Below are 15385 nucleotides of genomic sequence, written 5' to 3'. Positions count from 1 at the left end.
AACCACCTGGTTTTTTTTTGGAGAGGGGGGACCCCGGGGGGGGGGGGGGCGCGGGTCCTTCCCGCCTGTCTGGAAAGCGGGGGGGGGGTGGGGGGGGGGGGGAGGGGGCCCCGCCCCCCCCACCCCGCGGCGAGAAGAGGGATCGCCCCCAACAAAAAAAAAAAAAAAAACCAACTGATAGTATTTTTACCCATGATAATAATTCCAGCTTTCAGGCAAAAGTTAGAATTTTGGAAAACTTGCATCTGCTAAGCTGACTTTGACAGTTTCTGAATACTTAGACTTAAGAGATTGTTGGTGATATTATTAACAAGTGTGATTTAAAAAAAATTTCGATATTGTTTAATGAAATGTGACATTTGGAAAAGCTGTAATACCCAGTGAACACATACATTCCAAACAAGTGAGAGATCCATTCAAAGTGCATAGTAGGCAAATGAATTTTGATGTAACAATGTATAAAATGTTCATTTGGAATGGTTTCAGATTCTACGTTGGAACTAACTTTTAAGAAACAGTATACTTGTTGAGTTTGATGAAGTATCAAAGAAGGATGTCCTTAACTACCTTAAGAGAATATTGAAATATGCCTCCCCTTTCCAGCAGAATATCTGTGTGAATCTGGATTTTTAAATGTGCTTTAACCAAGGGCAGATCACATCAGATTGACTGTAGAAGTAGATATGAGAATCCAGTTGTCTTCTGTTAAGTTAGATTATTGAAGAGATTTGTAAAAATGTAAAACAGAGGTATTCCTCTTAAGTTTTGTCTTGTTTTTGAAAAGTTATTTTCATTACGATGTTATGTATATTAACGTGTAATGGCTTTATTATGGTTTAAGTAATTCTGAATAAGTACTTTGAAGTTTTCTGTTTTAATCCTGATGTGGTAACTTGTATAAACAAAGGCCCTTTGAGGTCTTCAGGAATTTTTAAGAATGTAGGGAATCCCAAGTCCAGTAGTTAGAGGGGTGCTACTTTTTTTGTTTTTTCTAGCTATTGTCCATATTAATACTTTGGTTTTTGGTTAAATTGGTAATTATAAACCATACTCTCACACGTCCATCCACATATATTCTTAGAGTATACACTCTTGTATAACATTGCAGAAAGGTTTTAGTTGAAAACGGATTGCTGCATTCCTCTTGGTATTTTTACTTATAACTAAATGTATATATTACTTTCCAAATCTGTTATGCTGTGACCCTGTGTAAGTTGTAGTTATTAGCTTGGAAGATTAGGTAACTTAGAACACGGTGATTGGCTGTACCATAAAAGTAACTTAGAAGAGTTCATCTCTGCAAAGCACAGTGACCTAAATCAGATATGTGCTCACTGTCCCTGGAATCTTCAAGGGACTTACTGCATTACATCATCAGAAACAAGGCATTTCTATATTACTATGGAAAGATTTCGACTGGAGAAGAAGTTACCTGTATGTACCTAATTATGATCTTGTCTTTTATTTACAAACAAATTTGAATCAGAGTTTAATAGTGAAGCTTAAAGAAATGTCAGGCTTATTAGCACTGGCTTAGAATAGTATCATCCTCTGTGTCCTTGGGTGTGGAAGTCATCTGTTGAAGAGTAATTCCTTGTGTAAAGTTAAAAATATTTGTAGCATCTTTATTCTTCTATAAAACTAACTCTTTGGTTAGTTAATATTACTTGAATGAGTCTTTAAAAATTATTTGGTTAAAATATTAGGAAAGAAATCACTTTATCTTAATGGTTAAGTGTGTTTTGAAGCTAAAGTGTTTGATAACTATGAAATTACTCCATATGGTTAATCATAATTTATGGGAGGCATTACTTTATACTATAGTCATATGTCTTATATAATGGAAAAATTAATTTGTGACGGGGATCACTGATGGCTGTTTTAATGGATTTTTGTAAACCTCAGGGTATCAAAAGGATATCAGACTAGATTTACAGTATATTTTAAAGGAATCTTTTAACATCTTTTTTCCCTAATACTTTGCCTTTGGCATGTTAAGTGTTGTTTTGATTGACTAACAAAATATAAATTGTGGATTTTGCTTTTCAGGCAAATAAATAACTATGAGAGGAATTAGTAAAATATCTTATGAAGGCATAAATCTGTTTCTAACAAAACTAGATTTGATTTTGCTGGAGTTTGCATGTTGAATTGAATTTTGATTTTATAATGTGTTGATGCTGGGTTTTTAAATTTATGAACTAGGTTTTGTGTTTTTGTTTTTTTTGAGACAAGGTCTCGTTCTGTTGCCCAGGCTAGAGTGCAGTGGCACTCTGTGCGCTCACTGCAACCTCCACTACCTGGGTTCAAGCCAAGTAACTGCAATTAAAGGCATGCTCTACTGCATTCAGCTAATTTTTGTGTTTTTAGTAGAGACAGGGTTTCGCCATGTTGGCGGGGCTGGTCTTGAACTCCTGACCTCAAGGGATCTGCCTGCTTCGGCCTCCCAAAGGCTGCCCTCCAGCGTGGGCGACAGAGTGAGACTCTGTCTCCAAAAAAAAAAAAAAAATTTAGTTATGCAAGTTACACATGAAAACATTCTTATTGAAAACCGAAACGATAACAATAAATTAATATTCTAACTTGGCTTCCATTCAAATCCAGTTCCCTTTCCAGAAACGAGGAGTCAAGAATTTGGTATGGATCCCATCAAGCCTTTTCTGCTGCTTTTTACTTACTACAAATAAATACATATGAAAACATGTCTATGGAAATAAAATTTTGGTTTAGTCTTGTAAATATTTTTAACATAAACTTGATCTTATTCACTACAATGTGCTTTTGCACTAAACGAATATCTTTGAGACTTTTTCTTACCAGGACGTACAGATCTACTTCCATTTTTTTTTGGATCTGGTTTCTCAAACTGTTTCCTAGCACTCCTTGGCTTGAGATTGTGTCCTTACTATTGGCACACATTTTTGTTTAATTTTTTTAAATACTGGAAACAATGCCTCAATGAAAATGAAAAGTCCAGAGAAGTTGAACTTTCTCTTGCCCAAGACTTCACAGACAGTATGTAGTGGGAGCAGCCTGTGTAGACCATGAGATGATGTGCTCTTTTTTTTTTTTTTTTTTAAAACATGTCGTGTTTGGTACATGTGGGAGCATTTATCTATGATAGATATTTAGAGGTCAAAGGGTATGTGTATTTTAAATAAGTATAGTAAAATATTTATAAGTATTGTGAGATTATATAACTTAAGCTGTTTTGAGTCCTTTTGTTGTTATTTGAAGGTGAGAGTTAATTGTTTTGCTTCATATCCTGGCAATTGTGCAACCTAAATGAAAGTTTGGAATGGGAGCAGTTAATCCCTTTTAGAATAGGCAGTATGCTACCTCTCAGGATACAACTTCTGTGCCTTTTTACTTAGGAGAGCTTATCTCTTGTACCTGTGCATGTTCAGAGACTAAATGACATGAAGTCATTGGAACATGTAGCTAAAGATTTTAGAATATGACTTGGTTGATGGATGGAAATTATTATTCATTCTTGCACTTTTGGGGTTTGGTTTGGTTTCCTACTTTGGCTTTTCCTTGTTGCTGAGGAAGTGAATGCTGTAAAGAGACTTGATTAATTTGTCTGTCTTGTTTTTTATTAAAAAAATTTTTTTTTTTCTTTCTTGAGACGGAGTCTTGCTTTGTCTCCCAGGCTGGAATGCAGTGAAGTGGTCTTGGCTGACTGCAACTTCTGCCTCCTGGGTTCAAGTGATTCTCCTGCCTCAGCCTCCTGAGTAGCTGGGGTTACAGGCGCCTGCCACCACGCCTGGCTAATTTTTTCGGTTTTAGTAGGGTGCCACATTGGCCAGGCTGGTGTCGAACTCCTGACCTCAGGTGATCCACCAACCTCGGCCTCCCAAAGTATTGGGATTACAGATGTGAGCCACCGCCCCTAGCCTTAGGTTTCTTTTTAATAAAAAATTGTATTAGATAAATGGAGATGGGGTTCTTGCTATGTTGTCCAGGCTGATCTCAAACTCCTGGACTCAAGTGATACTCCTACTTCAGCCTCCCAAAGTATTGGGATTTCAGGTGTGAACCACCACACCCAGCCCATCTTCTTAGTCCATTGTTTGAAATTGTCTCATGGTCTACATGGCCTGCTCCCACTCCTTTAAATATGGAACTATAGCAAGTCATTTAATATCTGTTACCTATATTAAATTGAAGAATCATTCAGAGTCGTATACATGTATCTCCTGATATCCAAATGTATTTGATTTACAGTTTGGATATCTAGCCTTTAGAAAGTAAATTTGGATATCAAAAGATCTGCATTTTCTTAATATACTGTGCCCTGTTCTGAGTTTTGGGTAAGTAAGTAGTGGTAGTTTGGATAGCAAGGAATTTATTTAAAAATTTAATCAAATAGTTCAGTTCCTGAGTTTACTTACTGAGAATTTGGACACTGAGGGTTTCCATAGCAGCAACAGTTGTATCTCAATTTACTTTGTATACATTGTGAAAAAGTGTGGAAGTGCCTGGCCAGCTCTGGTAGAGGTCAGCAAGGGTTTCCCTGCATAGCTCCAGTAGCCCCTTGCTGAGCATGGGTTCAGAGCAAGCTGTAGCTGGTCCGGCTAGAAACCAGGACTAGATTTCGAAAACTTTTTTTTTTTCTTTTTAGGCAGAGTTTCACTCTTGTTGCCCAGGCTGGAGTGCAATGGCACGATCTTGGATCACCAAAACCTCTGCCTCCTGGGTTCAAGCGATTCTCCTGCCTCAGCCTCCTGAGTAGCTGAGATTACAGGCACGCACCACCACACCCAGCTAATTTTGTATTTTTAGTGGAGACAGGGTTTCTCCATGTTGGTCAGGCTGGTCTCCAACTCCAACCTCAGGTGATCCGCCCACCTTGGCCTCCCAAAGTGATGCAGTTACAGGTGTGAGCAACCTCGCCTGGCTTCAAAGACTTTTTGAGGGAAGGGTATTTGGTATTCTCTCTCTAGCAGTGGCATGGAGTCTTGTGCATAATAAGTTAATAATAAGTAGTTAATGATGATTAGAATGTCCTTTTGAAAGTTATTGCAAGTTAAGAAGGGAAGTTAAAGCTAAAATTTTATCCTTTTAAAAATAGCCTCTACAACATTTTATAATAAATATGTTTAGTCTTTTTGTTGAACTGAAAAGAACAAAATTATGAAGGTGGGATTTCCACAACTGAAGCTAGAATTTCCCTAGAGGTTAAATTTTGGCATGAATTTTACTTTACGGGAAAAGAAAAGTTCTTTTAACTTTTGTTAGCTCTTGATTAATCAGTTAAAGTGGTATTACATGTTGAGTCTGCTCATTTTTGACAATTTTATGTTTGACCATAATTCAATCCAGTATAACTGTTTCCTGTTATTTAGGAGACTTAAGAGCAAAGATCAAGAAAGAAAGCATTCCATGTTGACATCTAAGGATTCCCCTCACATCACATTTTCTTTAATCTCTGACCCTGGAAGGTCTGTCTTTTGAGGATGAAATGAATATATTACCAGTTATTTAGTATTTGCATGGAAAACCATTTAAAAATCTTTGCCATTTCACTTCTTACTATGGGACTTTTGAATGGTCTTCTGTGGATTTAAAAAGCTTATAAACATAATTTTAAAAGAATGCAGTTAGCTGTAATGAGTTCAATTATTTGAGAGAAAGCAATCTGTTTTATATTTTGTTGCCATTTCAAAGGATGCATGTAATAGGTCCTCAATAGATTGTTATCTCATGAGTCAATGAGAATGATTTGTTTTTAGGGTCCTGATGAAGAAGCTGTTGTGGATCTTGGCAAAACTAGCTCAACTGTGAACACCAAGTTTGAAAAAGAAGAACTAGAAAGTAAGTTGATTTAAAATAGCTTACTTTGCTTATAGCTAATTACTGTTTAGTAAGTAATCACTTTTTTTTTTTTTTTTTTTTGAGACGGAGTTTGGCTCTGTCTCACCAGAACTGGAGTGGCGTGGCCGGATTCTCAGCTTCACTGCAAGTTCGCGCCTCCTGGGTTCACGGGCCATTCTCCTGCCCCAGCCTCCCGAGTAGGCTGGGACTACAGGCCCGCCCCTGCCCGGCTAGTTTTTTTTTTTTTTTTTTTTTTTTGTATTTTTCAGTAGAGAGCGGGGTTTGCACCGTGGTTAGCAGGATGGTCTGCGATCTCCTGACGCTCAGTGATCCGCGCCAAGCTCGGCCTCGCAAAGTGCTGGGATTCATAGCAGGCCTTGAGTCACCGCGCCCCGGCTTTTTTTTGAGACGGAGTCTCCCTCCTCCCTCTATGGCGCCAGGGCTGGAGTGCAGTGGACGCGGATCTCAGCTTACCTGCAAGCTCGCGCCTCCCGGGTTTTAGCGCTTCTCGCTGCCCTCAGCCTCCCCCTGAGTAGCTGGGACTACAGGCGCGCCCGCCACCGCTCGACCGGCTAGTTTTTTGTAATTTTTTAGTAGAGAACCGGGGTTTCACGTGTTTAGGCCAAGGATCGGTCTCCGAATCTCCTGACCCTTCCGTGATGCCAACCCGTCTCGGCCTCCGCCAAAGTGGCTGGGAATTACAGGCTTGAGCCACCCGCGCCCGGCCCCGTATCCTTTTAAGTTTTACCTACTATTTGTTGAGTTTTTTTGTTATTGTTGTAAGGTAAAGCATACATTTAGAAGAGTGCCACTTGAAAGTATTGGCAAAAGATAGAGTTCAGAATGCTTTTCAAAATTTAGTGATGGTTATCATTAATTACCTTAACTTGGAAAACTGAAAGGACACAGTCACAAAATTAGTTAACTCTTTTATTTTTTTCATTTCTAGCAGGCTGAATAATTTGTGTTATGAGTACACTAGAGTGCCAGACTAATAAACGACAGTTATCATTTGTTGTCATCTCAGCATTCATTTTATAGGTGTTACATTAGCCTTTTAAAATGTTGCAGTAACCTCTGCATAGAGTTGTAGAGCGACTGAGTTACTTGCCCATCTTTCTTCCTTAGACAGGAAGAAGTCCTGGCAAATGGTTTCTTTTCTTTTGAAAGTAATTTTAGATTTACACAGTAGCTGCAAAGAAAGCACATAGTTCCTCCGTACACTTCACCCAGTTTCTACTAATGTTAACATTTTGCGCAGCCATCATACATTTGTGTAAATGAAGAAATTAGCATTGGTTAATTACTAATTAGAATCTGACTAATTACTAGGTTACTGTTAAACCACAGATTTTATTTAGGCTTCACTAGTTTTTCCACTAATGGCCTTTTTCTGTTCTAGGATTCAGTTGATCCAGTTTAGGATCTGTAACAGTACATTTAGTTACAGGTCTCCTCAGTCTCCTAATCTATACCAGTTTCTCATTCTTTTTTTGTTTTTCATGACCTTGACACTTTTGAAGAGTAGTGGTTAGATATTTTGTACAGTGTTTCTCAGTTTGGGTTTAGTATGATGTTATGGCATGAATAGGTGGAGGTTATGGATATTTGAGAAGCATACTACAGAAGTAACGTTCCCTTTTCAGTGCACCATATCTGTGTGTGATATCAACATGACTTACTATTGATGATGTTAACCATGAACACATGGTTGAGGTGGTGTTCCTGGCAAATATTTTGATAGACATTTTGGGGATGTTTTAGGAACTATATCCTTAAGTTAAACTCTTTTGTGAGAGTTAGTACTATATTGAGTTATTAACTGTTTATTTAAAAAAAGAGAAAGTTTCATTTATGTTGTAAATGTTTTCATTTATATTGTAAGATTTTTTTTTTTAACTCTAAAAGTTTTTTTTTTTTTTTTTTACCTCTAAAATTGGCTGTAAGAGTCTAGGCTTGTTAGGGTTTCCAAAAAGAACCTCAGTTATCTAGAAGCTTATTGTTAGATCCTGTGAATTATAGGAGCTAGGGAGGTTAAAATTTTTAGCAGTAATTTTACTAATTCAAATGTACAGTAATATATTTAATGTTTAATGTCAACCCTCACCTATACATAACCTGGATGTTCCTTCGCTTCCTTTGGTTATCGCAGGCACTAAGCTCTGCATACTTTGTGCACATCTATAAGTTTGGTATCAAGTTTGAGGGATAGATTAAGTTTATCTAAGAGAGTTTGAGTAAATACAATCTTGATAGAATAAAGCAAGGGCAGAAGAAAAAGGAAAGAAAAAGGAAAAAATTACAACAGGACACTAGAGGCAATTGTAAAAGAAGAAAGCACAATAAACCTTAATCTGCCAATCTTTGGATTCTAGTGTGTTTTTATTTATTTTATCTAGTCTTTCTAAACTGCACACTCATAGCATTTATTTTTATCTTGGTGCATTGGGGCTTCTGTGCCAAGACCCATTAGTACTAATTGGAAGAACAACTTTGTAATTCCCAGTGCAGTGATGGGAATTTGACTCTTTAAGTTCCACTTTTCTTTATGTTCTGAAGGAAATAGTTTCATTAAAATAAAATTGAGTTTTGTTATATTTATTTCTTATTACTTTTTAATTGAGATTCACATAATACAAAATTGACCATTTTAAAGTATACAATTTTTTAAATGTGTTCACTATATTATGCAACCAGTACCACTGTCTAATTCTCAAAACATATCTATAATTCCAAAAAGAAACCCTGTATAAATTAGCTTTTACATTTGGAATTTTTGTTTTATGGTAGTTGAGATTTAATTCCATAGACATTTATCGAGTACTTACCATGTGCTAGGCTGAGTACTGGAGATGTTTAAACAAATCATTTTAGTTAAATATGTTTTGTTACGTTGTCCCTCTTTTAATTTAAAAGGTGATTATTTATGAGATTAATATATTGGCAGCTGAAATAAGATGTCAGAGTATCACATTTTTCAGCCTTACCTGGGGACATGAGTGTCGGGCGACTCAAATTTTATACTGCTCTGTGCCTGTCTGAAAAGTGGCGTGAAATCTCGATAAGTATTGATTTTGTGGTTACAAGTAAATGTTAGTGAGTCAGCAACTTTGCAAATATAGAATGCCATGAATAAGGAGGATCAACTGTACTTTCAAATCACATATAAAGATGGCAGTCCTAAGTTTCTTGAAGTACTTATTTTCTGACCATCTTACGGAATTTTTTAGGAAAAGAATGTCATTAATCATTTGTATTTCAGCCTATTAACCTTTTCAATTGTGTACATAGTTGCAGATTAGTTGACCTTATATTTCACATCCCTCTTCACTGAACACTCATTTGGTATTTGACATAGTGCTCCTCGCTCTGTGGTTTTCCTGATTCAGTTTCATCTAGTGGGCAAAAGCAGAGACTGCCTTTTATAACTATTTTGTTGTTATACTGCAAAGTTAGGATAATGCAATATCAGTGGTAGCTTTTTCTAGTTTAAAAGCGTACAATAACTTTACTTACTGCTTTTTTATCTAAACTGACAGTTTCTACCCTTTATTTGGATTATTTACGTTTAATGTGGCTCTCAGTAATTTGGACTTTATTTTTATTTTGGTCTTTATTGATTTTTTTAAAACTAAAAGTAAATAAATATTTGTAAATATTTATATGTTATATTTATTATAAAATATTTAATTGTTATTAAAATGTATCTGTTAAGGACCTCTACTAAGTATGGTTGGCCATAAATGTAGATGGAATAAATATATGTCTACATAGTATGATTTCAGGTGGGCTAAGCTCTTCCTTCTTAAGATACCTTTTTAAGCCGGGCGCGGTGGCTCACGCCTGTAATCCCAGCACTTTGGGAGGCTTAGGTGGGCGGATCATGAGATCAGGAGTTCAAGACCAGCCTGACCAACATGGTGAAACCCTGTCTCTACTAAAATACAAAACAAACAAACAAAAGATGTCTTTTTAGATGTGCAAATACTTACATAAGTGATTTGTAGATTTAGTGTAATCATCTGTTAGTGATATTAGCCCTGGGCATAATATTCTGTGTAGTGCTTTGTAAAATTAGAGAAATAACTGGAGACCACCATTGTTAATTACGTGAACTTATATTCTTTATCAGAGTAGATTTTGGAGTACTTCTGTATATATCACTTTTTTCTCTTTTGGAAAGCTAGTAATATGTTTCTGAACCTTTTAATAGGTCATAGAGCTGTATATATTGGTGTTCACGTCCCATTTAGTAAAGAGAGTCGTCGGCGTCATAGGCATCGCGGACACAAACATCACCACCGGAGAAGAAAAGATAAAGAATCAGATAAAGAAGATGGACGGGAATCTCCTTCTTACGGTAAGAGAAAACAGTTCTTCTTTAACAGTTTAAAGTTCCTATTTTCCTGGAAAGTATTTTCTTTTAATTGAATATTTTCTTTTAAAAATTGTGTGTGCAGTAATGTAGTCACATTGTATACATTGGGGAATACCAATTGAAGTAAGAATTTTTTTTTTTATATAAGAAACATCTTTATAGGTCAAGATCTCTTTGGTATAAATGAAAAAAATAAAGGACTTTGTTTTCTTCATTGTATCCCATCCTTGGAATTGTAAAAGTTATGCCTAGTCACTTAGGCTCAAATTTAGTAGTGTTTCATTTTCTTTCCTCTACTGTATGTTTAATTACTTACATATGCAATGGATAGACATTGGGAATGCTGAGGCTGTCATGGAAGTGATTAAAGTTTTTTTCCTTTTTCTTTTTTTTTTGAGATGGAGTCTTGCTCTGTCACCCAGGCTAGGCAGGAGTGCAGTGGTAACGATCTCGGCTCACTGCAACGTCTACCTCCAGGGTTTAAGCGATTCTTGTGCCTCAGCCTTCCAAGTAGCTGGGATTACAGGCACACACCACCATGCCTGGCTAATTTTTATATTTTTAGTAGAGATGGGGTTTCACCATGTTGGCCAGACTGGTCTTGAACTCCTGACCTCAAGCGATCCACTTGCCTCAGCTTCCCAAAGTGCTGGGATTACAGGTGTGAGCCACCATGTCTGGCTGTTTTGTTCCTTCTTACACCACAGTTTTGGCCAGAAGATTTTATTCACTAGGCTGGATTACTTGGTTTTCTGTGCAAAAAAGAGTACTCTTATTGGATAATATTAGTTATATAAAAGGACAGGGTTTTTTTGTTTGTTACTTGAAAGCAGAGAAATTAGTGGTACCAATAGAAATCAGAAAGAAAAACAGGGACAAGACTGTTATCTGATGATAAGCATAGATAGCCATGTTTTAAGTGGCCCTGAGAGTGGGAAAGGACAGAGCCAAAAAAAAAAAAAAGGCTGTAAAACCTGAGGAGGATTCTTAGACATTATAATCAGTTGGCATACAGGGCATTATTAGTATAAGGCCATCTGTACATCCTGGGTCCTAGTGTGTGCTTTCTAGCAAAGAAAGCTATGTGAGCCACATCCTATAGGCACTCGCGTGCTACGACATCCTATAGGCACTCACATGCTACGCTATAAGAAAGTTTTTGTGAAAAGGCAAAGAAAAAAATTACTATGTATAATATAGTTACTGCATGAACATAGGAAAGAAAATGCTGATGGCATAGTAAAATCTGAAGTGCAAATTATGTGTCTAAACATTCTATTAAGCCCTAGACAAATGGTCTTATATTTAACCATCTTAGTATTTTTAATATATAACCATCTTAGCATTTTAAAAATACAGATGTTAAATTCATTTTATAGATTAGGAAACTTCAGCCCAGCAAGACTGACAGGAATCTATTAAACTCTACTAGGCCGTGCTCAGTGGCTCACGCTTGTAATCCCAGTACTTTGGGAGGCTGAGGCGGGTGGATCACGAGGTCAGGAGTTCAAGACCTGCCTGGCCAACATGGTGAAACCTCGTCTCTACTAAAAATACAAAAAAGAAAAAGTTAGCTGGGCATGGTGGTGGGCACCTGTAATCCCAGATATTCGGGAGGCTGAGGCAGAGAATTGCTTGAACCTGGGAGGCAGAGGTTGTAGTGAGCAGAGATCGTGCCACTGCACTCTAGCCTGGGTGACAGAGTGAGACTCCGTTTCAAAAAAAAACCAAGAAACTCTACTAAGAGATACTGATGACCTAGTAAATCTAGTAAATATAATACTAAGTGGTCATGTAGCTAGCAAAGGAAAAACAAACACTGAATTTAGAAAGGGTCACTAGTGAACCTTTTTTAGTGATACTAAGTAATTTAGAGGTAAAAAATACTTAAACAGTAAAAAACTGTGCTATACATTGCAGCCATTCAGTTTAGGATATCCTGGGTTCTTCTGTGAGTGAATGGATCAGTATGCTTCTCTTATTCATACTGAGTTAAAAAGGCACACAGTATTTTTATGGACAGAAATGTTGTTACTTAACTCTTAGATATGTTCACCTAAGTATGTGGTTTGATGTTTTAAACTAGGATATGGGATTAAAAGTGTAAGTATAGGGGCTTCAAAAATAGATTATAATGAATAAAATATTTGACTTTTCAAAGGAATAACTATTCCTAGAAAAGATTTATGTCCCTGAAGTTTTTAACTACCAATTTGTATCCGAGAAAGTGCTAAAAAAGTATTTTCGTTTCGGCTCTCTAAAGGGATTACACAGGACTTTGCTTCTAAACAGGATGGAATAACAGGGATTAAATTTTCTCCCCATTTTATTTTAATAATTATTCCTATTTGGGGGCTGTTTTCCATTGCATTTTCCTTTAGCTTTATTGAGATATAATTAACAAATAAAATTTGTATACATTTAAGGTGTACAGCATTATTTATATATATATGCACACATATACATTGTTAAATGATTATCACAATCAAGTTAATTAACACATCCTTAACCTCATATAGTTGCCTTTTACTGTGTATAGTGAGAACACACACAACTAAAGTCTACTCTCTTAGCACATTTCAAGGGTACAATACATTTTTTTCTTTTCTTTTTATTTTGAGACTGAGCCTTTCTCTTTCGCCCAGGCTGGAGTGCGGTGGTGCGATCTTAGCTCACTGCAACCTCCGCCTCCCAGGTTCAGGCGATTCTCCTGCCTCAGCCTCCCAAGTAGCTGGGATTACAGGTGCCATCCACCACGCATGGCTAATTTTTTTGTTCTCTTTTGTAATTTTAGTAGAGACAGGATTTCATCATGTTGGTCAGGCTGACCTCAAGTGATCCGCCTGCCTCAGCCTCCCAAAGTGCTGGGATTACAGGCGTGAGCCACTGTGCTCCGCCATTACAATATTATTAACTATAGTCATCATGTTGTACATTATTAGATCCCCAGAATTCATTTTTCTAGTAACTGAAAGTTTGTAACTGCCATGCCATTTAAAGTAGTTGGAAAACCAGATAAAATGTATGAAACAGTAGTTTTAAGACATTGTACAAAAAGCAGCACAGGACTTTGATTTCTGAGAAGGGAGAAGCAAGTGAGAGAATACCTATGATGACCTGAGCTTATCGCCCAGAGACAGTTTCCAGGCCACAGCACAGGGAGGGGAACCCAAACAGAGCCTAGAGTTGAGGAGCATAGATTGGAATTTGGGGAGGTCAAAGAGGCTAGAATTTGAGGTGTGCAGTTCAAGAGAGCAGAGAATACTCAAGAGTTCCAAAGAGCTGAAGAAGGATCCTTTTGAGTGTTTGGCTGATCACTGGTCTAGCCATGTGTGAGAGGAAACTTACCTGTGGCCTGGGAAAAACCTACCAGAAAATAGTAGTAGGCTAAGCAGTTTCTGTACTTTCACACAAGACTGTGAATAGTTTGTGTTCCTTTCAGCCACAGTGGAAAGACTTTGACATATACAGGGTATTGGATAGAGTTCTCAGGAGGCTCTGGCCTTAGTAGTGTCTAGATTAGTTTTACACTAAAGACTGCAGTGAATCTGCTTTAAAAATTCTTAAAGGCAGGTCTTGAAAGAATTAAGTTTAACTGTATGCCAAGGCAAAGTATTACACTACTAAAAGAAAGAAGATAAAATCTGTCACCTGACCATGTTAAATTCCCAATATCTGGAATCCAAAAATTATCAGGGATATAAAGAAGCAGGAAAGTATGAGCCAAAACCAGGAGAAAAATAAATTAATAAGACAGATCCAGAAATGGCAGAGTTGATTGAATTAGAAAATAAGAATGTTAAAGCAACTAGAATAAATATGCTCAAAAGGATAGAGAGGACTATGATTGTGTTAAAGAGAGCTATTGAAAATCGGAGGAAGCCTCAAATGGAAATTCTAGAGAGGAAAAAATACAATATCTGAAATGGAAAACACACTGGATAGGATTAACTGAAGATTTGCTACAGCAGGAAAAAAAAGTAATCAGTGGTTTTGAAGACAGTGATGGCAACTATCCAAAATGAAACACAGAGAATGAACTGACTGAAAAAGAAGGAAAGGAGCATCAGTAACGTGTGGGACAATATCATGTAGTCTAACATGTATGACTGGAATCCCAGAAAGGAAGGTATCAGAAAAGATACTTGAAAAAATTATAGTTGAAGAATTTGCAAACTTAATGAAAACATTGAACTCATAGATCCAAGGAGCTGAACAAAATCCAAGAAGAAACATAAAGAAAACATATAATGGCTCATAAGAATTAGATAGCCAGAATCAGAATGTAATAAGCCTGAATGTGTATGCATATAACAACAGGTGCAGAATACATGATAAAATTGGAAATAGATCAATCCACAATTAGAGTTGGAGATTTTAGCTCTCCTCTCTAACAAAACAAACAAACAGAATATTAATAAGGATATGGAAGACCTGAATAACACTGCCCAACCAGATTGATACTGACATTTATAAAACACTTCACCCAAGGACAGCAGAATACATCCTCTACAAGTGCAAATGGAATATTTACCAAGATCATATTCTAGTCCATAAAAAAAGTCTCAGTATAATTTAAAAGAAGTGAAAGTATGTTCTCTGATTACAATAGAATTAAATTAGAAATGTCATCAAGAAGAATTCCTAGGTATTTGGAAATTAAAGAAAATACTTCTCAATAATCATGAGTTAAAGAAATAATCACAACAGAAATTAGAAAATATTTTGAACTCATTGAAAATGAAAATAGTATAGGCAGGTAACTGAAATAGATTTTTGCCAAGTAAGGACAGTTCTGATATGTACACGATTTATACATGGTACTGTGCACAGTGAGGACTGTCTAACATTCAAATTTGTTAGATGTAACTAAAGCAGTACTTTAGAGAAAAATTTGTAGCATTTCGTCCTCAGATTAGTACAGAGGAAAAGTTGAAATCAGTGACTTAAACTTCTAGCCTAAGAAACTAAGGGAAAAAAAAATAGGGCAAATTGTAAGGAGAAGATGGGAAACAAAATTGAAGGAGAATGAATAAAGTAAAAATCAGAAAAAAACAATAGCAGACCTCAATCAGAGCTAAATCTGGTATGTTGAAAAAAGATTATTAAAATTGATAACTCTAAAGCTAGATTGATCAGAGGACAAAAAGCCCCCACAAATGACCAGTATTAGAAAATTTCAGTATACAT

At 36.6% G+C, this 15385-nt stretch overlaps 1 protein-coding gene and 1 long non-coding RNA gene across 5 annotated transcripts in view; one reads left to right on the top strand and one right to left on the bottom strand.

Moving 5' to 3' along the window:
• Positions 1 to 15385, bottom strand: part of LOC108524788 (uncharacterized) — a 92405-nt gene that overhangs the window by 3361 nt on the left and 73659 nt on the right. The gene's annotated exons all lie outside the window — the stretch shown is intronic.
• Positions 1 to 15385, top strand: part of SLC4A7 (solute carrier family 4 member 7) — a 110668-nt gene that overhangs the window by 25652 nt on the left and 69631 nt on the right. For all 4 annotated transcript variants that reach the window (XM_017865841.1, XM_017865836.1, XM_017865848.1 and 1 more), the window contains exons 2-3: positions 5736 to 5817; positions 10031 to 10177. In XM_017865841.1, coding sequence (XP_017721330.1) covers positions 5736 to 5817; positions 10031 to 10177 — 229 coding nt within the window. The remainder of the gene's footprint in view (positions 1 to 5735; positions 5818 to 10030; positions 10178 to 15385) is intronic.

This window comes from Rhinopithecus bieti, unplaced genomic scaffold (assembly GCF_001698545.2).
Source record: "Rhinopithecus bieti isolate Rb0 unplaced genomic scaffold, ASM169854v2 scaffold_2432, whole genome shotgun sequence".
Taxonomy (NCBI): domain Eukaryota; kingdom Metazoa; phylum Chordata; class Mammalia; order Primates; family Cercopithecidae; genus Rhinopithecus; species Rhinopithecus bieti.
The sequence above is the reverse complement of the archived record's forward strand: the minus strand, read 5'-3'. Positions and strand labels throughout refer to the sequence as shown.